This window comes from Suillus fuscotomentosus, assembly GCF_016647785.1.
Source record: "Suillus fuscotomentosus strain FC203 chromosome Unknown F5891scaffold_53, whole genome shotgun sequence".
In the NCBI taxonomy this organism is placed as follows: Eukaryota; Fungi; Basidiomycota; class Agaricomycetes; order Boletales; family Suillaceae; genus Suillus; species Suillus fuscotomentosus.
In genome coordinates this window covers 146,366-166,220 of record NW_024539565.1, presented here as the reverse complement: position 1 = coordinate 166,220, position 19,855 = coordinate 146,366, and the positions used below count along the sequence as shown (strand labels likewise).

At 47.4% G+C, this 19,855-nt stretch overlaps 8 protein-coding genes across 8 annotated transcripts; 3 read left to right on the top strand and 5 right to left on the bottom strand.

Annotated features, from left to right (window-relative positions):
• Nucleotides 1-273: 273 nt before the first annotated feature.
• Nucleotides 274-3,672, bottom strand: F5891DRAFT_1175083 (uncharacterized protein; the record flags this gene model as incomplete). The annotated part of the gene is made up of 7 exons (XM_041365693.1): nt 3,120-3,672; nt 2,839-3,066; nt 2,614-2,787; nt 2,459-2,545; nt 2,268-2,360; nt 1,727-2,213; nt 274-1,676 (listed from the first exon to the last, which is right to left on the bottom strand). The coding sequence occupies exons 1-7, from the start codon at nt 3,585-3,587 to the stop codon at nt 274-276; spliced, it is 2,940 nt and encodes a 979-aa protein (XP_041222252.1). The 5' UTR covers nt 3,588-3,672.
• A 1,085-nt stretch (nt 3,673-4,757) lies between these two features.
• Nucleotides 4,758-7,582, bottom strand: F5891DRAFT_1052657 (uncharacterized protein). Its single transcript, XM_041362543.1, has 11 exons — nt 7,317-7,582; nt 7,176-7,227; nt 6,961-7,123; nt 6,439-6,907; nt 6,251-6,386; nt 6,012-6,192; nt 5,932-5,965; nt 5,496-5,818; nt 5,395-5,446; nt 5,134-5,340; nt 4,758-5,078 (listed from the first exon to the last, which is right to left on the bottom strand). Exons 1-11 carry the CDS (start codon nt 7,506-7,508, stop codon nt 4,950-4,952), a joined length of 1,938 nt encoding a protein of 645 aa, XP_041222251.1. The 5' UTR covers nt 7,509-7,582; the 3' UTR covers nt 4,758-4,949.
• Nucleotides 7,583-9,247, top strand: F5891DRAFT_1052655 (phytanoyl-CoA dioxygenase). Its single transcript, XM_041362542.1, has 10 exons — nt 7,583-7,785; nt 7,843-7,856; nt 7,908-8,010; nt 8,068-8,221; nt 8,271-8,369; nt 8,426-8,473; nt 8,534-8,552; nt 8,612-8,621; nt 8,679-8,940; nt 8,992-9,247. Exons 1-10 carry the CDS (start codon nt 7,735-7,737, stop codon nt 9,201-9,203), a joined length of 972 nt encoding a protein of 323 aa, XP_041222250.1. The 5' UTR covers nt 7,583-7,734; the 3' UTR covers nt 9,204-9,247.
• F5891DRAFT_1052650 (Hydroxyethylthiazole kinase family-domain-containing protein) lies at nt 9,248-11,434 on the bottom strand. Its single transcript, XM_041362541.1, has 9 exons — nt 11,289-11,434; nt 11,212-11,235; nt 11,068-11,127; nt 10,658-11,015; nt 10,330-10,601; nt 9,942-10,274; nt 9,800-9,881; nt 9,507-9,744; nt 9,248-9,453 (listed from the first exon to the last, which is right to left on the bottom strand). The coding sequence occupies exons 1-9, from the start codon at nt 11,346-11,348 to the stop codon at nt 9,306-9,308; spliced, it is 1,575 nt and encodes a 524-aa protein (XP_041222249.1). The 5' UTR covers nt 11,349-11,434; the 3' UTR covers nt 9,248-9,305.
• A 79-nt stretch (nt 11,435-11,513) lies between these two features.
• Nucleotides 11,514-13,735, top strand: F5891DRAFT_1246220 (cytochrome P450). The gene is made up of 3 exons (XM_041369812.1): nt 11,514-12,244; nt 12,291-12,887; nt 12,943-13,735. Exons 1-3 carry the CDS (start codon nt 11,942-11,944, stop codon nt 13,534-13,536), a joined length of 1,494 nt encoding a protein of 497 aa, XP_041222248.1. The 5' UTR covers nt 11,514-11,941; the 3' UTR covers nt 13,537-13,735.
• A 198-nt stretch (nt 13,736-13,933) lies between these two features.
• Nucleotides 13,934-15,129, bottom strand: F5891DRAFT_958370 (uncharacterized protein; the record flags this gene model as incomplete). Its single annotated transcript, XM_041375560.1, has 4 exons — nt 13,934-14,221; nt 14,281-14,407; nt 14,462-14,893; nt 14,948-15,129. 4 exons carry the CDS (start codon nt 15,127-15,129, stop codon nt 13,934-13,936), a joined length of 1,029 nt encoding a protein of 342 aa, XP_041222247.1.
• Nucleotides 15,130-17,069: 1,940 nt separating this feature from the next.
• Nucleotides 17,070-18,399, top strand: F5891DRAFT_1192775 (uncharacterized protein; the record flags this gene model as incomplete). The annotated part of the gene is made up of 6 exons (XM_041367649.1): nt 17,070-17,296; nt 17,349-17,431; nt 17,487-17,709; nt 17,759-18,050; nt 18,099-18,130; nt 18,192-18,399. 6 exons carry the CDS (start codon nt 17,070-17,072, stop codon nt 18,397-18,399), a joined length of 1,065 nt encoding a protein of 354 aa, XP_041222246.1.
• A 92-nt stretch (nt 18,400-18,491) lies between these two features.
• On the bottom strand, nt 18,492-19,409 carry F5891DRAFT_1052639 (uncharacterized protein). The gene is made up of 2 exons (XM_041362540.1): nt 19,229-19,409; nt 18,492-19,171 (listed from the first exon to the last, which is right to left on the bottom strand). The coding sequence occupies exons 1-2, from the start codon at nt 19,292-19,294 to the stop codon at nt 18,689-18,691; spliced, it is 549 nt and encodes a 182-aa protein (XP_041222245.1). The 5' UTR covers nt 19,295-19,409; the 3' UTR covers nt 18,492-18,688.
• Between the last annotated feature and the right edge of the window lie 446 nt (nt 19,410-19,855).

Here is a 19,855-nt window from a genome sequence, read left to right as displayed (position 1 = left end):
ATTCAGAGTACTGCACAAAGGAAGGAAGAGAGCCATGTGAGTTGTCAAGGAAATGTGAACCACATAGGATGGCCTTCGAGCCCGATGAGCACCTGAATCAAGGAGGTCAGAAAGCGAGAGAAAACCATATAGAACGAATGTGGTGCGAACATGCCAGTGATACATATATTATGTACAAAGAGAGAAGTGAGTCCGCCTGGGAAACAGCAAATTATGTATGTGAAGGTCGAAGAGCGGAAGACAAGATAGCGATGCAATATGATGAGGGCAGAATCATGTCACGTAGAGTGTGACCTGTCCGCCTGGTCGGAACGACTCGAAAGCCATTTGAACATCTTCGGTGGAGCCTAGAGAGACCATATCTCCGTCCTCATCCTGATATCTTACCCGCAGAGGGATATCATCGCGGCGCGGACCACAAAGACGTATTTTCTTGCCGACTTTGTCGACAAGGTCGTAATATTCTGTGCTTCGCGGGACCTGGATGACAAATATGTCTTCGTTAAAGTGGACTTTCACCTTGACTGGAGGTGAAAAAGCGAAGTGGGCGCCGTTAGATATCATGCTCTCAAACGTCTGTGACCGAGGAGATCGGAGAGCTGGACCACCACCAAGAGATGATTCGCTGGATCCAAATGGAGTGACCGGCGAGGAGCTGTGTGGTGACTCTTCTGACGAACCCCCACCCGTCGACTGACTCGATCCGCTACCCCGTTTGCTACTAGAAGTAGCAGAATCCTCTGAACGGTGAGTCCACTTTACGTTGCTAGGAACAGGAGGAGGCGCAGGCACTTGTGGTACATATGCGCTAGGCTGACTAGCACTCCGCGATCTGCTCAACGGAAGTGCAGTACTGCCATTCATAGCTGGTGATGTTGTAACACTACGGGAACCACCACTATCATACAAGGCCTTCAGCCTCGACGAGCTGATTTGGCCTTGCAAAGGCATTCGAGGCGGACGGTCTGTTCCAAAGCTTGCAGCAGAATTGATCCTGTTCGCCATAGGACGGTAGGAAGGGGGGATAGGGGGACCGGCTCCAGGTGGCAGAGGTAAAACGCCATTGTTCGACCGCCATTGTGACATGACGTGACCATTGATGTCTTCCGTCTTGGCTCGGGGACGGTCATCGACATTAGTTGATTCGCGTGGCTCAATAGGCATGCTCTGCATTCGATGCATACCCATAGGTGTGCCACGGCCGGATGGCGGTAGGCTTGCAGGAGGGTAATCCTCACACTCGTCCTCTGGATCGAACTCGAAACCCTCGGAGGATGGGTAGCCAGGTTGGCCACCATTAGAATAAGATCCAGCCACCGAGACATCATCACTGGTGCTGTATGCATTGACACGATGGCGAGTGCTGGCTGGATGAGGTGGAAGACTATGTGGGGGGTGAGCATGTGACATCGACGAGGAACCACGGTCATGGACATATGACGGTGAACGTGTCATATGCACAGCAGGGACGGATGCATGAATGCTGTGTTGAGCCATGAGTTGGGAGAAATTTCGTTCTGATGCCCTTCGACTGGCAACTTCCTTGATGAGGCGATTAATTTGAGCCTCCCACTGTCGTAGTTGCTCTTCGGATCTGCAACGAAGGGTGAAGAACTCGAGGTCATCATCGCCTCGCCACCACACAGCCAGGGAATGGGGGTTAACTGTCGATGAAGCTTGAAAAAAATTATCAATGTGTGACAACTGCAAATACCGGCAGACCTACCAACTGAATTCCGGTTCGAGCTGGGAATAGCTTGGGTGACGTTGTTCAAGAAGATGCGACCTTTCAGCAGGAGAGGAGTGTCCTTGCGTTTGTTTGGTGAAGTCATGGGTGGTGGAGCAGGCACATGTAAGCCATTCTGCTTCTTAAGAATAGAATTATTCTTTCCACCGCGTTTGCTATTTTGAGGGGGAGGTACTGCCTCCTTACAGCAAAGTATGATCTTCTCGAAGAGAAATACGTGATATTCCCGATCGACGTCAGACTTGGTGACGGTGAATATATCGTCGAGGAGAAGAGTACCGAAATTGGATAAATGATGACCCTTCCAGTCTTGTACGCGGCCTTCCAGATTTTTAACGGTCTGGACGTTTTCGGCCCGTCTTTGTGCCTCGTTGATCTTATCGGTAATGCGCTTAGCGGCAGCCGATCCAGCTTGCAGTTCCTCAAATTGCGGGTAATCAGTGGCAGATGTAGCCTTAATGAGTGACTGCAAACATCCAATCAGATTCGTGATGATTAGATATCGACCAAATTAGCTTACGTCAAGGAGCAGTGGGTATTTGCAAATTCGCTGGACTGGTTTGATCAAAAAAGCAGGCAATTCCGATTTGGCGTTGATCAAATTATTATGGACCTGAGGACAGCGATCAGTATATGGATATTCCTATATTTAGGATATATCGCCACGCCATACGGTGGAACAGCCCAAGGTACAGGAACTATCAAACTCACCGAAAGATTCTGCTCCTCGGCCACCATTAGATCTACTGCATTGGTATAGTTTGCGCAGTAGGGTTCGTATACTGCAAAGTCCTCTTCCTATTGTTCCCAAAAACAATCACGAATAAGAATCACAAGTAAGAGAGATACAATTGAAAAACACGCACATTTTCCAGAAAGAGAAGTCCCCAGCGTTGATCCCGCCACGCCATCTCTGCGGTGCTTTCCAATCGAATAAGGAACTTCCTTTGGAAGTTCAAGAGTTTGTTCAGTCCTGGGAAAAGGTAGTGGATGGTGTCTTGGTCAATTGTATTGCTTTGGGATAACGCCGTAGCATATCTCTATTGTCAAATTTTAACAAGAAATCCTGAATGTAAATATAGAGTACGTGCCTGCATGACCTCCAAGTCTTGGACGTATTTCCGTTCGGTCTCTACCAATTCCCTGATGATATTATTCCGGGCGGTATCCTGTGGGCAGGCAGGAATGGGCGTATGTTGTATATCGCCCACTAATGAGTCAAGTGAATCATGCGTAGTCATCAATGGTGGTGACAAAGGCGCTGCATCGAATAATGCAGACGGCAACATGTTAACAATGGTGGTCACGGTGCTGACGACCTAGGCCATAATGAGGTGTTAGAGTGATTGATGAGGATAACTCGTGCGCGCACCTTGACCAGTCCATCTGTAGAGTGTCTCTCCCATAAATCCGTCACTGTGAACTGCTCGCAATTGTCCAGATTCTTGATATTCATGACAAAAATTGCAATAGCGTGTTTCTTTGCACGTTCATTACTGACGTCGAAAACGGAAGGATCCGTCTTGACTGTAGGTGGATTTGTTCTTCCAGGAAGAAGTTCGTATAGGAAACAGAGTGATATTCCGAGTGAGAAGCAGTCCCATAATTGCGTGACAGGATCGGTAGATTGACGAAGAGAGCCTGACTGAGATGACAGTATGAAGAAATCGGAAAAGCCAGGGATGCGCATCAAACGAGTTCGCAATGAAGAGCATTGCTGGTAGAGAGATGTTGATTGAGAAGCTGCCTTGTTGAGGATATTGTTGTTAGCGACTGGAGTTTCGATTACAAGACCGGGATTTGCTGCTATTGATTTTTTACGGGTAGCTACGTTCGCCATGATGGCGGTTTAAAGAGAAAGAGCACCCGGCACGATGACTGACGATGAGTGAAAGGACAAGTAGCAGTCGTTAACGGGGAGGAACCGTTACAAGAGATAATACTATTTAAAACTCCGATTGGCCCTGTTGATTTATACAAACAATTCAAAATACTAACCTTTCCGTCTTTTTTTGTTCTTGTCCACAACAATACATTTCATTGTCTCTGACCTTGTGTTATAGCATCTACAAGCACCTTATAGAGCAACTAGCTCGGAACTCTCTTCAGCTTAAACTTAGTGAGTTGTTCACTGTAATTCCTTCCACTTCAAATCTCCGTTCTATCGCAAAATGCTATTAATATCATATGTTACAAGTAGTAGTAGGGGTATTACAGATACGTCCGTCACCGCCCCTCCGGCGCCCCGATCTCATAGCATCAGTGTGTGCGATGCACTCATTAGCTATCCGAGTTGACGCCGCACCGATCCGGCAGAGCTCACTCCGGTACTTCTTCACACTGCCTGATATAGACCTTTTTTGCGTCCACACGGCTCCATCACCAAGAAGTTCAAAATTCACGAGGTCTTCCAAAGTTCTAATTCGTATGGGCGTTTGTTCATAGCTTCCTGGTTACCCCAGCGAATCCCAGTCACGGGGTTTAATGGGAGTTTGTGTCATTTGCTCTGCCTTGATACGTGTTTCATATTAATAAAGCACACCGTATGGACCACCCGTGCCAAACCAGTTGAATATGGGTCGTGTTCATGAGATATGTTACTACTGTTACCAGTGTGTGCACCCTCGTAATCACGCGGTATCTTGATAAGTACTGTACCGCCGACCCTTACTTCTGGTGAGAGAGTTTATCAGCAGCATCGAGATACTCAAGGCTCACAGAAGAGCGCCATGAGGCTTCATGTACCGTGCTTCGTGGGATGTTATGTGTATGTCTTTTACGACTATCGTGTAATGTATTCTCATGATCATATTGGTCCAAGATTCCAATCTATTGGTACATTAAATTCCATGTGCCTTCACACCAGACGCGTTATGACCGTTGATGATAGTGAGCACCAATGATGACTTTTCGTTGATGTTTTAACTTGTACTGTCCATACGTACCAAATGGAAATGATTGATAAAGCTTAAGTCCTAAGGGACGACTATCGCCCTGTCAGGGATAAACGTTTAAGTAAATCCAGGAATAATATTTCACGACTCGGGCTCAGACAAGCTTGTCCTTGACATTAACACTGTCAAGAACATTGACTACTATATATATCGACTGTCATATAAACCTTCCTTGCCCGAATGTAAGTTACCGGTCTACCCTGTAAACACCCTCAATTTAAAGTACATTTATAGTAAACGCAAGATTCTCAAGGTTCCTCCTCATTGTCATCAATGTCAATGTTCTCGCCATTTCCCAACTGCTGAATAAAGTGATCAATCTTGGCTTTGTGTATGCGGTGGTGTTCCTGCCATCCCTTCCAAGGATGATGGGGATGCTGTAAGAACACCAGGTGAGCCAACTTAATATAATACCGAACAGTGATGACTGACTATACGACCAAACGCCTGGAAAATTTTGTCTGACGTCCCTTCCGGCTTGGTGAAAAAGTACTTCGCAAGAAGGATGTCATCTCCACGGCTGTAACGCATCTTCTTCTCCGGTGGTTGAGGTAGAGGTTCATCCTCTTCTGTGCGGTTGAGTTCATGCTTGTGACGTCGCCAGAACTTCATCCATGATGCGCGCGAGTGATGCGGAGCCTTGGAAGTGATGAGTAGTCAAGAAAATAAAACGGTATATTTTGAGTCGGCTACCTTGGTGGCAACATCCTTCCAAAACGCGACCATATCAAATCGCTCTTGGGACCTAGATACATCATGAAACCACCGCGGAAAACTCTTTTTGGGGAACTTACTTCCGGTACTCCATGAAGCGCACCAGGAACGCAACATCCTCGTCCGTGAAAGCCACCCCCTTTCCTGTTGTGCTCCTGAAGAGAGCACGAGGTGGCGTCGGAGACCGATTGCGTGGACGACCAGCATCTTGTTGTAGCCGAGCCTGTGCAGCCGCGATGATGCCAGGACCCGTAGTTCCGAGTGGCGGTAGTTGCTCTTCCTCTTCGGGCTCAACTTCGCCTTCAGGGCGGGGCGTACTGTTGTCGCCTGTGTCCATTGAGTAACCACCCAACCGGATCTGATGTTTATTGCAATATCGGCGCCAAGAGTAAAACCTGCGACACTCATCAAATCAATGTCATCGTCTTGCTTGAAACAGGCTCACGTATGATGGGGCGCCTACCATGCACGGCAGTATCAGACAAATTGAACAGCACCAAAATGTAAGCAGCTTACTTTGACCGCAATCCTCTCACATATTTCTCTCAAACTGAAGATAATTTAGTTCTGGCTGCGATCTAACTGCAAGTACTCACCTCAAGACGAGACCTTGTTCTTGACAGTAATCAATGTATCGCTTGAGGTATAATACATCATCAGAGGTAAACAGGTTTCCTCCATATGTGCTCTTAATCACGCGCGTTGGAGGAGTCGGTGAATGTGCTGGGGGATTTCGGCGATTCAGTACAAGAGCGGAAGGTGAGGCGGCGGGGGCGCCTAACAATGAATAATAAAGTTACAATGGTATATCATGCAGGAATAGATGAAATGAAACCTACAGTATTACGAGTGCGCTTACGACCACGAGGCTTCTCAGCAAGAGTACTATCGGCGGGAACCGAAGACGGACCAGCGGTCGGCGGTCCGGCCTCTGCCATGTAAGGTGCAGTCTGATCATAAGGATGCTCATACTGATATTGATCATATGAATGGAAACCGTGACCAACACGGATGACAACTTACCGAAGCAGGGTCGTAAGGATAGTCGTTGGCTGGGGGAGCCCATTCAGGACGGTCATCGCCGTATCTATAATCATAACCTGCCGCACTCGGTCCAGCTACCATATGGGGCGGGGGCTGATTGAAGGGCGTCACCCAAGGCTCATCCCGATATGGATGTGTTTGTCGGGCAAGCATTGCAGCAGTCTGAGGTGAGGTAATGTGCGTTTGTTGTGGTGCGATGGCATTTGGCGCTTGCCATGATTGTGGCGGGGCAGCTGTTGGTGGCTGCATACCTCGAGGCGGTGCGTGCATTGGATGACCGTACACAGGATAAGCGTAGGATGTTTGAGGCGGATGGACCATGGGATCCCCGGGGGGCATGGGAGGCATTGCTTGCGGATGGGGAGCCATGGACTGCATTGGAGTCGGCTGAGATGTGGAGGGGCGCGTCTGATCAGTCTGGGATGGGACAATGGTAGGTGGCGTGACTCTGGTAAGGCCATTCAACACAGGGAAGACCAATCGGTAAAAAGAAAAACAAACTTCTCCGTTCCAGTGACCTTACAACCGGCCCAGTTGTTCTGGAACGTTTGAAGAGCGCCAGCACGGACGCACTCGTGAATCCAGCGATAATGGAGAACAATTTTACCCTTTTTACCAGCGTACTGACGGTACAAGTTTTGGCCTGATTCCTTATGTGGATCGACTAAGATGCAGTTGCATGAATTGTGGCGGACATGACAAGGATGTATACTCACCAAGAATGTATGGCGTCCCACTGTACCCTGGTGATGATGTGCCGCCGTGTTTCTGCCGAAGATAGGATTTAGTAACACATCGTCGACGGTTCAAATACACATGATCCAATCCGTACGATAAGTAACTAAAGGATGGCCTACCGTTACGAGTTCGACGAGCGCGTCTCTATCTTCCACTTCCTTCTCGATGTACACATTGAGGGGAGTTCCCATCATAGGCTCGAGAAAGAGGTCGCCACCGGGGCCATCAGCGGTGGGCGATGCATCCTGGCCAGAGCGTAAGGATATACTTTGTTCATGCTGATTGCGTCTGGTGGAACGCGCTGGTGCCATGGGTCTCAGCCAGGACTCCTTGATGTAATGATAGAAGTGGTGGTTGGGGTCAAGTTTCTGAGGCGGAGTGGCAGGAGGCTACCGGCCGGCGGAGATCAAAATGCACCGGAACCCACCGGTCCAGTCACATTGCACATCTTAGTATAGGCTATCTTATCTAGCGCGCAAGATAGAGAATTCTCCCTCGGTGCTTAGCGAGTGACGTTAACAACGTTCTGAACGATTCATGGCAGTTGCTCAACCTCTGGAATACCTTTCTCAGGCGCAGATCGACAAGGTTGGTAACCGTGCACCTGAATCTTCCGTCATCCCTGATATATGTTATGTCCGTCAGTTCTATAGGGATGGGTAGGTCAGACATATAAGAGACCTGCTGCTCTCACTGACCGGCCTGCACAGATATTTAGTTGTACCTGGCTTTCTCTCGCAAGACCAGACGAATTCTCTTTTGTTCCGGGCAAAAGAACTCCTTGATGAATTTACACCAGAGGACCATCCCATGGTAAGTACACTGGCACCATCTAAATCACAAACATTCAGGACTCTTGACTTGTGGCAGACCAAATTCACAACGTCGGATAAGAACCACGTTGGTGACGACTACTTTCTGAATTCAGGCGACAAGATCCGATATTTCCTTGATGACGATGCTGTTGATAGTAGTGGGAAACTTACCAGAGATAAAGCAAGGGCAGTAAATAAGATCGGTCACGGTTCGTTGCCCATCCACACAACTATTCATATCCATCTTACTCAAGTTAGCTCTTCATGAATTGGATCCCGTTTTCCGGAACGTTACTCTGGAAAATGACCGGCTGAAGGCTCTAGCGCGCGACCTGCGATTCCACCATGATCCAGTTGGTACGGATCATATTCAGTCATCATGCACCTACTGGGGACTGATATAAACCTGCTAGCACTGCAATCAATGGTTATATTCAAACAGTCACAGACAGGTGGCGCAGGTGAGTAACTGACATCAGGCGGTAGCATCATTTCAAGTAGCTAACGCACCAGCTTTGAAGTGCCCGAACACAACGATTCGTAAGTGGCGAGTTACCGGTGTTGAATCCAAGTCTAAGATTGGTCATTTGACTATTCAGCACGTTTCTTGTGAGTATCAGTCTTTCCCACTGTTTACATGCTATATCCATAATACATCATATATAGTACACGTCACCCCCAAGTGCTCTTGGGTTTTGGATAGCTCTTGAGAAGTGCACGCCCATGAACGGTGCTCTGTCGTTCTTGCCTGGATCCCATCTAACAACTCCGATCACGAAGAGATTTATACGTTTACCAGGGGGTGGTACCGGTTTCGAGCAGCTTGCCACCCCTTCGCCCCCTTCGTCCGACACAAGTGAGAAACCGAAGGAGACTGCATCAGAAGGTTCATCGCAAGGAAACTATGTGCTAGAATCTTGCGAGTCAGGTAGATGGTCACGCGTGCGTTAGATGTCCATGGCTGAACATTAGATGCTAGGTGATCTCGTCCTCATCCACGGCAGCGTCCTTCATAAGTCGGAGCGTAATACTAGTGCTCACACAAGATTTGCATATACTTTCCACATGATTGACTCGTCCCCTTACGTCAAATACGACGAGAAGAACTGGCTTCAACCTACTGATGCCATGCCTTTCTCCAGAATCTTGGACGTACCAAATGAAATTACTCTTTCCACCACTGTACATTAACCGGATTCATTTAGAAGATCGTAGTGCATGTGAAATTCAGTCGCTAATATGTTTTTCGCATTGACCGAATATTCATCCACACGCTATGCTGTAAGAGTAAGGTTACAATACTTGAACTTTTGCCCTAGACAACAGTGTCTCGGGCTTCAAGTTGTACAGCTCATCTATGAGGGCTGGGAGGAATGTTCCAGATCCATGAACGTCGCTTCTTTCTGCTGCACACTCGGCTGCCACCGTTAGAGCCAGAACACTACGATCATTAGTCAACGTTGTACGAAATTATTTGATCAGATTGTGACTTACCCGCCAACAGCGCCTATCAACATGTTTCCCCTGACGAGCTTCGCGAGCTCAGGCCCAGGGCTTGTTCCAGGGGCAGCGGCCATAAGTGAGGCACCAGCACAAAACGTAGCAACGCAGGTGCCAACAAGGCATCCAGACCCTGTGATGTCACCGAGCATCTTATTGCCGTTCTCCAATTTCACTACAGTGACGCCATCGGATACCCAATCTGTCGGCCCCGTCATGACAGCTACGCAACCTTATGGCGGATGCTTTTTAGATGCATGTACTCGCGATACCCACGGAAAACTTACGCTCTTTCTTGGCTATCTCACGAATAAAAGACGCTGGATCTGCAAACCCAGAGCCAACACTATCAACCCCTTTAGCCTGCACCTGCAGATAAATAATATAAATTTGCAAGATCCACACAGAAGTAGGATATGTGCCACAGACTTCGTTTGAGTTAGCGAGAGAAGCCATCTCGCCAGCGTTTCCTTTAATAACGCTAGCCTGCCATGCATTCAGGAGTTCTGAAGCTGTCGTTTTCCTGAACTGAGTAGCGCCTACTCCAACCGGATCGAAGACGACGGGTTTTTGTGCTTCATTTGCGTATTGCCCTGCAGAAATCATGCCACCTTTGTTCGTGATGGTGCCAAAGTTTATGAGTAAACCACCCGGAATGCGACTAAGATCATGCATCTCTTCAGACGCGGTAGCCATAATCGGACTTGCACCCAAGGCTAAGGTAGCATTCGCAGATTGGTTCGTGACCACGACATTTGTGATCTGTGTGTGTGACAGTCAGTGAACAGGCAACAGAATCACGTATGAGAGTATCTACTTGATGGATGAGTGGACTCTTGTCTCGTATCAGCCGCATAAGTTCGACAACACCGTTCTTGATGGTCCCCACATCGTACACTTGGGTCACTCGACTCTGAACATCGAAATGGTGAATCCATGCATCGAGGATATTCCTTAACTTTTGAGCAGCGGAACGGGGTGCTGAGGATGCCACAATATCGGAGACCACAGCAATACCATCCAACCTGTGTCCAGAGATTGACACAGAACCATGTAAAGTTCTCAGAGCGTTAGTGGAATTTAGCCCCCCTGGGGAACAGGTCTTTAGACATCACAATGGATGTAGTGTATGCATTTCTGCATACCGATTGCAACAGCCTTGATGTTTGTGCCATCCAGAGCCTGGAGCAGTGAGCCAACCCCTCTGACGCCAACGACAGGGCTATCCAGCTTCTTAGTTGTCGTACTCCAGACGGCACCGATGCCAATATAATCAACTTCGTCCTCTATTGCTTTCTTCACGTGGTCTGGATCGTTGCAAGATACACCAATCACAGTACCCACGGGGAGTAAAGTTTTTGCGACATGAACTGGCATGTCTGTTTGCCCCAGATGCACACCATCGGCTTGTATGGCGAGCGCGATGTCAATACGGTCATTGATGATGAGAGGAACCTTGTATTTTGCACAGAGGATCTTCGACTCTCGTGCAATTTCCAAGAACTGGAGCAAATCGTCTGAAAGGGCAATGAAGAAACGAACGACTACTTCTCACTTCTAGTGTATCAGATCTCTTTTCTCGTATCTGAACGACGGTTACACCGCCTTGCAAGGCCTAGAAGAGTTAGCATAAACAGAGGTGCCAATCAGCACGTGCCGTTTATGCTCCCGAAGGAGAATGAATCAATGATGCCCAGACCTCTTCCAAGGATTGTAGATATTCCTAAAAACGAGGGAGAGGCTTTAATGACGCTTGAAATCATGGGTATCTCTGACCTTTCCTGGTGGCAGTAGCTCCCGGCCTGTGACCAAGTAAAGTGAAAAGTCAATTGTCATTATTTGATGATAACGATAGTCCGAGTGGTTACAGAGAAAGAGAGAGAATGTCGTCACAGCAGCTCACGGCATGTTCCTGATAAGTGCCAAGAAAGGAAGTGTGAGTACATGCGATTGTGGGCTCACATATACTTTTTACCTTATGTAATATAAGTGCACCCGTCTTGCAGGGACTCGCTTATACCGTTCATGATGCATCATGATTCATGATTCAAACACAACTTATTTGCGCTCTGTGCCTTCAGGTATGCACTTCAACAAATAAATCCTGCCAATTTTCTGGGGCCAACAAATAGGCTTATTGGAAATACGATTGGCAGAACAGAAGCTGTACTTCCCACTGATCTTCCAAAGCAGGTAATTCGGATAGGAAGACCCTCTCTGCCCCACTCAGGCTAGCTGCCCAATTTTTTCTGTCAGAGGTTAGCGCTTCACTTCGCTTGGATACTGCGGATTTCGTTAGTGCATGCACACATGTGAATTCTCGCTTGCTCCACGTTAATATCAAGTTGAAGCATCACGACATCACATATTCCTTGCTCCCTCTTCCCATCTTCTGGCTCCCCTGAAGTGGTGCTTGAAGATAAAAAAGTATGTTCGCTCAAGAACCCCTCACATCTCGATTATACCACCTCGTCATGGATCCTGCTACACTCTGGTGGACCTTTTCCAGTCTTGCAGCCACACTTATGATTTTTCGACTGTCCACCGTGCCATCACACTTGCGCCATCTCCCTCGTGTACCTATTTTCCCTCTTCTGATCAGTTATCTCTCAGGTGAGGTCGAGGATGTGCGTATCAAGCGCCTCATTCTGCCATACGCAAACGAGAGAGGTGAAGGACTTGTTCTCGTGTGGGCGCTAGGCCGATGGATGGTTCACATCATTGATCACAAGGTATATATCTCGTGTTATCACTAAGCTCTTATTTATCCTCATCCAGCTTGCGATTGAAATGTTGGATAGCCCTTTGTTATACCCGAAAGAGTTACCTTCCGATGGTCTCTTGTTATGGCGCTTCATCGGGAGCTCAAACATCCTCATGACAAATGGTGACCGGTGGAAGAAACATTCTAGAGTCATCCGGGATGCGTTCAATCTCTCTATCCCTGTCGACCAGTTCACACACCTATCCAAGAATCTTTTTGACGTCATTAACCCGCCCTCGGATAAGAATGACACCCATACTGTCGACTTTGCCGACCTCGCGCAGCGTTTTGCTCTCGATGCAGTTGGGTCTTCAGTCCTTGGACATGACTTTGATGCCATTCACACCGAGTCTTTGTTCGTCAAAGAGTACAATGGCATCATGCGAGATATTGCCAATCCCTTTTACCTGCTTATGCCCTTCCTCGAGAAGGTCTTACCTCGGAGGAAAGTCATCAAGCGCATGGACGACTTGGTCGACAAGTTTCAAATGCTGCTTCAAGCAAAACGCACCGACCCTGGAGATGACATGATGACTTTCATGCTTAAAGAACCTACAATGTCCGAGGACGAGCTTCGTGATAATATGGTCGTCCTCTTCATAGCTGGCCATGTAAGTCAAATGCGCTGCATCCGATAGCATACATTAATCACAGCACATATGTTAGGATACTTCTGCGGGAGGTCTCTCCACTCTGATTTACTTCTTTGCAATTCATCCAGAAATTCAAGCCGCTGCGCGCGAAGAAACTCTTCACATTCTTGGACCTACTTCTGATCCCAGTGTCGATACTCTCTCCGCTGCGTCATTGCCTTATCTCAACGCCTGCATCCGCGAAGCTCTTCGTATCAACACTCCAATCTCATACATCGTCCCTCGTATCACTGCGGAAGATGCCACCCTTGGAAAGTACTACATTCCATCCAATACTTCACTCATTTACAACATCTACGCCCTCCATCACCGCAATGACGTCTGGGGTGACCCTAACGTTTTCAGGCCTAGCCGCTTCCTCGAGAAGACCCAGGGGAGCTCAAGTCTCAAGGATTCTTGGGTTGCTTTCGCCTCTGGACCTCGGCAGTGCCCTGCTCGTAACTTTGCGCTCTACGAGCAGCGTGCACTAACCGTGATGTTATTACGGGAGTACGAGTGGACATTGCCGGCAGATTCAATCCATCAGGATGGTTTGAAGAACGCCTTCTCCCCTTTTGCCCTAACGCTCCCCCACGACCTTCATATCACTTTCACAAAGCGCAAATAGTAAAGGATGACGCTCCTCATGATCATTTATGTCATAAGTTTTTTTTTTACATCAGTCATTAGTTTCGCCGCATGTCGCCTAAGGTACTTGTTCAAGATTAGGGATAACGTTTGATTATAACTGCATTCAATTCAATACAACCTGATGCAGACTGTTTGAATGATTTAGTTTGTTGTCGTAATACTCTTTTCGTAGTCATTTTTCGGATATTACATATGTAGCTATGTTCCATCGATTCATCCACTGTTGAGTCAACGGTATGTAAAGAATTGAGTGTTTAGTATAAATATTGCCGGGGCCCAGTAGTCTAGCTAAAAATGATACAGATACTCAGATACGTATAATAAGTGTTGTTCAATAAACGAGATACTACGTCCTTGCATATGCGACCCGCGCATCAAACGATAAGCCCACTCCTTCGTGCTTTGGCTTCCTTCCTTTTTCTGGCCCATTCCTGTTCTTTCGGAGGAGGATCAATGGCTCTCCAGTCCCCCCACATGCCCGTCTTGAAGATGGCTCTGATATTCGGAACGAGCAGCAGAGCAACGGCCAGCCAGTCACTGAGCATATGGAATATGTAGAACGTTGCCTTTTCTAAAGGAGTGTTACCTGATCCCGGTGACATCGATGTAAGGGAGGTTGTCCGGTGATACATGAATAATAGTCGGAAAATCGCAGAGGATGCCTGTACATTGGGGGAAACTTATTATGTAAACGAACAGAGCGGAAAACGCGGATCCTTACGTTGCAAGCGAGGATGGCAAGAAGTAGGGTAACGTGAACCGGCTCCACTTTGGGTAGCTTTCGGGCGCGAACGACCAGGGTTGCCACGAAAAGTATGAGGAAGAGAGCGATGGCGGAACTTATATATCTAGACAGAGATATTTATGTAAGATGAAGCTTCGCGGGTAAAGATCTGATGCACCTGGTGATCATCACCTCGTTGGCTGTGCTCTCATTATCCATTCCACCACGGTAATGCGCATTACCAATTATACCTGGGATAGTAGCAGCGAGGAAGCCCAGATTCAACATATCGGTAACCCAGCGATAGAAACCCCGTTTTTTCGGGTCGTCATGTATGTCATCCGAAAGATGAAGCGAAGCACTGTGAAACGGGGAAAGAGGATGCATAGAGGATGACATCGAAGCAGCGACGGGTGAATCTTGCGGATCTATAAAATTTGCTTGGCCCTTGGTAGAGTTTACATACATGCAGCGCAGAAGAGCCACGACGTCGTGTGCTATGGAGATATATGATAAAGCGATCGAGACTTGCATATAAGTCGTCAATGCCGGGGATATCCTTTCCACTGAGCTGCAGGATTGCCAGGCTCGTAGGGAGAAGATTATGGTTCTGGGGAGGTAACATGAGGCAACTTGCGTAAAGGCAGGAGGGAGCTGTTTTTACCTTTCTATGGCTGTGATGATTGCGTTAATGCTCACGATGACTCGCGAATGCTTGTTATATAGCCGCACAACGAAGATGGGTATGAGCGAGAAATATAGTGAGGAGAAAAGGATTGATGTCCAAAAGTCAGAAGTCATTGGAACACCACCAACTGGTGATGGGAACGGATTGTCGCTTGACATCACCCATTGCAAGCTCGGGGGACGGGTCGAGCTTTGGAAAAAAGTAGAGGTCACAAACAGGCCAAAAAGAATGACAACAGAAAGGATAGCCATTCTGAACCTGCGCATTCAAGAGAAGAATCGGGGCATCCAGCTTGAATATACATACTTGAAGCTGCGCAGCATGTGGATGTCGCGAGTCTGAAAGGCCTGCTTCAACGAGGCCAAGATGCAGTGAACTTGTACACCTGCCAAATTGGGATGGCATCAGAAGAATTGGAAATTAGTGGGTCGGTCTAGGCACCCCCGGCAGACTCGGCAAATTCCAGCGGCCACTAGATAAACATTTTGAATTGGCTGACTATATGCTGCTGATGTAACTGAGGTATCCGTGAATGTGACTGGTCAAAAATGCCATCTGGGCAAATCAAACATACGCAGAACCATTGGCTTCGTAATTTGCTTGTAGCATCCCCCAAATCTGCCTCGAGGAAAGATATCCCGACTCTTTGCTGGCAGTTGCCACCTCGCTACTTCTATGACCGCCTATTGCCACCGAAGGTGGTGTCAATAGCATCCTCCATTTAGACACCACTCGAACCATGTCTGAGCTTTCCAGAATTTCCAAATAACCCAACTATGCTGCTCGTTCCCGTTCCCACCCACACCTTCTCCTTGGAGATATTCAGTGAGATGTAATGAGGACAAAGCTAGTGTAGCTCAGGCTGTATAATATCATATTCAAGAGGCTGGTACGACGGAGCAAGGTACTGAGATCGAGAAATAGCATGGTGATCGTATACTGGATAGTGGCCCGGGTAGAATTAAGCGCCTGGCAGTGGCGGGAGCGGGGTGACCGGCGAGATGCTGGAGTGGCCCTGCACATCTTCAAATTCCACGAGTATCGCCACCTGTACCCAAACTTTTATCCAGACCGGCCATTTTAGAGATGCCCTCGGAAATTACACAAGTCGCAGAAAATCTTAATCGGACTGTCAGACCTTGGTCCAAAGTACTGGACGGGTGCCATCGAGAGCAGTTGGGATGAACGATAGCTTGAACAACGTTAAGTTCTTTTCAGAGTATTCGGCCAAGAATCCTGACAGTCACCAAATCTAGGATGGTGACGGGTCACGCGCACGAATCAGGACGTCTCCTCTACAACCCTCATGCGGGAAGCTCGGGTCTTCCCGATACTTTGATATCTCAGGCTAATGGTTTTGACAATGACATACGACTACCATTTCTTACCTGGTGTACATAAACCCCTACCTTACTAGCGCATTCCCACAGCAATTCAACGGACCCACACGACAATGAGGAAATTCTGAAAGGCGCGATATGATCGCTCACATGACCTTGTCGGACGTGAAAGCTTATGACTCAGAACAATCTTATCCTTCTCCAACCCTGATAAAATAACGATGTCTCTGTCGTACTCGTCCGGCCTCGGCGACAATACGTGGCTATGGGTCAGTACACAAATATCAACACAAACAATTCTCTGATTTTCACGTCCACACAGATGTAATTGTCCCTCCATGCAAAAAAATGGAATTATGTATCATTTTTGTTTTGAAATCGACTATTCTTTTGTTTTGTTTTCAACTTCAACCCATCTTTGTGAATGCACTGGCACTCTCGCGGAATGATATATAAGGATTCTGTATCCTCTACGCGCCGACCAAGGCTTCAATAGCACGACCACGTGACTCAACCGATGCGAAGAGCTACTCTTGGCATCCGAGCCTGAGTTCAGTTACGTGGATACATCCCCTTTACTCTTTATCGATCCCCGTACCTTCACCGATATCTTTGACTTCATCACATGCTCTCCGTACCCATTCTGGACTAGTCTGCCACTCGAAAACGTATATATACTATTCACCTGCCTTGTTTATAACAGTCACTGAAAGGTCCATAGCCACTGGAATTTGCCTCTACGGTCCCCTCGTACCATCATGACAACCAATCCGCGTATCATTTTCAATGAAATACCTCATGGCCTGCCAAATCCTAAAACATGTTTGATCGTCGACAATACACTGTCTATTGATCTTGACAATGTACCACTTCAAGGAGGTATCCTCGTCAAGGCACTTGCCTTCAGTCTTGACCCCTATATGCGCAATCGCATGCGACCCGTTGACATTCAAGGAGACATTGATGCATTCCCCCTTGGCGAAACGTAAGCCAACTTGAAAATATTAGAATTCGACGGATACTGGACGGTTTCACAGAATCAATGGTTTCAGCGTTGCTGTGGTCTTGCGAAGTGAGACGCCCTTGATTCAAGCCGGACAACACGTATATGGATTCATGAGTGCGTATACCCCTAATAAGTTTTGCGGCACCTATTCTTGATTATGTTATTGTAGACTATCAACGCTACAGCGTCATCCCGTCAATAGACGCTGCTGTGCTGGGTCTGAAGGGTTTGAGTCTACAAGTCCTTGACAACAAGTACAACCTCCCATGGCGATATTATGTTGGAATCCTTGGAATGAGTGGGCAGACAGCATATTATGGACTCAAGGACATTAGCAACCCCAAGCCGGGTGAAACACTTTATATATCTGCAGCGTGTGGTGCTGTAGGCCAGTATGTGTCATCCTATCCTCTGTTGTTGTTTTATTTGAACATTTTGTAGCCTTGTGGTTCAGCTTGCCAAGGCCCAAGGACTGAAAGTCATCGCATCTTGTGGTAGCGACCAGAAGGTCTCGTTGGTGAAGTCACTCGGGGCCGATCATGTCTTCAACTACAAAACTGCGGATACCGCTGCAGAGCTCAATGCACATGGCCCGATTGACATATACTTTGACCTTGTCGGTGGTCCGACACTCGAAGCTGCCATAGATAATTTAGCCTGCAACGCCAGAATCATCATCTGCGGGATGATCAGTCAATACAACTCGGGCGCGGACAAGGCATATGGCGTTCGAGTGAGCACGTTTCCTCTTGGATATTTTAACCCCTAACAACGAAAATAGAACCTGTGGTTATTGAACAGGTACCGAGCGAGGTAAGTTGTTTTAATGAATGCACTTCTTACCCACGGTTCTCAATTTCCATTCACAACGCAGGATGCAGGGTTTGGTTGTGATCGACTGGGCAGATAAATATCTGGATGAATTCCACGATACTGTCCCACGAGATTTGGCCGCTGGAAAACTGAAATATCTGGAACATGTGTATCATGGTATGGACAAGATCGGTGAGGCACTTGTTGATTTACTAGTTGGAAATAATATCGGAAAATCTGTGCTGGTTCTCGAAGATGATGTACTATAGTGATGTGCGTGGTACCCGACGATCTTGTAAACTGTATCCCTCATTGTTTAACAACTGCATAATATGATATTCACAAATTTCATACATGCAACTTGAAGGTTGAGTAGAGGCAGCATTTTGATTGCATGATTCGTTACAGGACAAACTATCGGATATTATAAGTACACGTTTGAATGAGCATAACGGGCGAGTCCATCCGAATGGTAAGTAGCATATGGGATCAAATATTACATCGCTCTTTCATATCGGTCGCTCAGAATGTTTCTTAAAAACATCCACAGTTCACGAACTACCTCCTCGAACGCCTGTCACGGTAGTGTCCAAATATTCCACATGCTGCGGTGCAGGAGCCTAGAAGCAGCGCAACTAGCGCGCCAAGCGCAAGCCAGTTCGCATTTCCCCAATTTGCATTGATTCCCTCGCTTCTCAAGCGATCTCTGACGGTACCGAATAAAGACATGCTGATGATCCATGCAACCAAAGTGCACAGTGTCGCAAGTCCAGCGAGTAAAGTCATAAAGACGGTGCCGGCCCTATGATATCCTGCACCACATACTCCGAAGAGGAACGCAAGACCGGAAAGGCCAGCGGCAATTGGGTAAAGGATGAGAACGAAGGTGAGACTGTGAAGAATTCCTGTGTTGATGTCTCCTGGTAGAGGGAAATAGTAGCCAACTTGAACTTTGGAGCCTGTATAACCGAATACACCAAAGGCGTATTGGTTAGCATTGAGAAAGGATATGCTGTTCCACGTTGGTGATGATACAGAAACCTGTCAAACACTGTCAAAATCATGATAACGATGATAAGATTAGATGTAGGAACATACAAAAATGAGGAGAAGCATTGCCGAAAAGCAGAAAAAGAGACCGGGAAGCGCGCCTGATGCTGCCATTGTGATGGTCTAACGGAGAGAAGATGAATAGACCTTTATGTGCGGGGAAAGCGACCTTTATTGGCTTTCAAGCTCAGCTGCGCGCGCTGCGGGTCACACTGGCAGATGCATGACGTTGACCAGTGCAAACAGGAAATATGATGTCATCCCTCCATATCATTCAACGTGCACGTGAGCAAACTTGCACAGCATTAAATTATCGGAGACAACATTTTCCGAGCTAGCTGCTACTACACCTACTATAGCTAGACTCCGCACGTCCGCGCCAATAAATATTGTCACAGCCCCACAGTTCCTCAAGCTCTTACTCCTCCGTGCCTTGGAGCGGGCGATGCGAACTAGAGTATTTCGACACTCTAGGAATCAACAATATAAGGGCTATCATGATGACCTCCGCACGTATCGGAGGCCATGGTGATCATGATCGTATGCGTAATTCCGTTGAAATTAATTGATTGACTATTTACATCAAGTTCAGATTGCTTGAGATGCCAGCTTGATGTTAAGCAGCTTGGACTAAACCATAGTTGGTCGGGTATCGGGTGCAGTGCGCTTTGAAGG

Bases quoted from the DNA above. Each gene is read 5' to 3' on its own strand.
- F5891DRAFT_1052650 (XM_041362541.1), bottom strand. From the start codon at position 11,348: ATGACAATTGACTTTTCACTTTACTTGGTCACAGGCCGGGAGCTACTG. The intron at 11,236-11,288 runs GTCAGAGATACC...CCTCGTTTTTAG, and splicing joins AGCTACTGCCACCAGGAAAG to GAATATCTACAATCCTTGGA. The intron at 9,882-9,941 runs GTCTGTGGCACA...ATTTATCTGCAG, and splicing joins CTCTCGCTAACTCAAACGAA to GTGCAGGCTAAAGGGGTTGA.
- F5891DRAFT_1052655 (XM_041362542.1), top strand. From the start codon at position 7,735: ATGGCAGTTGCTCAACCTCTGGAATACCTTTCTCAGGCGCAGATCGAC. The intron at 8,222-8,270 runs GTTCGTTGCCCA...TACTCAAGTTAG, and splicing joins AGTAAATAAGATCGGTCACG to CTCTTCATGAATTGGATCCC. The intron at 8,370-8,425 runs GTACGGATCATA...TAAACCTGCTAG, and splicing joins ATTCCACCATGATCCAGTTG to CACTGCAATCAATGGTTATA.
- F5891DRAFT_1052639 (XM_041362540.1), bottom strand. From the start codon at position 19,294: ATGGCAGCATCAGGCGCGCTTCCCGGTCTCTTTTTCTGCTTTTCGGCA. The intron at 19,172-19,228 runs GTATGTTCCTAC...AGTGTTTGACAG, and splicing joins CAATGCTTCTCCTCATTTTT to GTTTCTGTATCATCACCAAC.
- F5891DRAFT_1246220 (XM_041369812.1), top strand. From the start codon at position 11,942: ATGTTCGCTCAAGAACCCCTCACATCTCGATTATACCACCTCGTCATG. The intron at 12,245-12,290 runs GTATATATCTCG...ATCCTCATCCAG, and splicing joins TTCACATCATTGATCACAAG to CTTGCGATTGAAATGTTGGA. The intron at 12,888-12,942 runs GTAAGTCAAATG...CACATATGTTAG, and splicing joins TCCTCTTCATAGCTGGCCAT to GATACTTCTGCGGGAGGTCT.
- F5891DRAFT_1052657 (XM_041362543.1), bottom strand. From the start codon at position 7,508: ATGGCACCAGCGCGTTCCACCAGACGCAATCAGCATGAACAAAGTATA. The intron at 7,124-7,175 runs GTGAGTATACAT...ACTGCATCTTAG, and splicing joins TGGGACGCCATACATTCTTG to TCGATCCACATAAGGAATCA. The intron at 6,387-6,438 runs GTAAGTTGTCAT...GATCAATATCAG, and splicing joins ATCCTTACGACCCTGCTTCG to TATGAGCATCCTTATGATCA.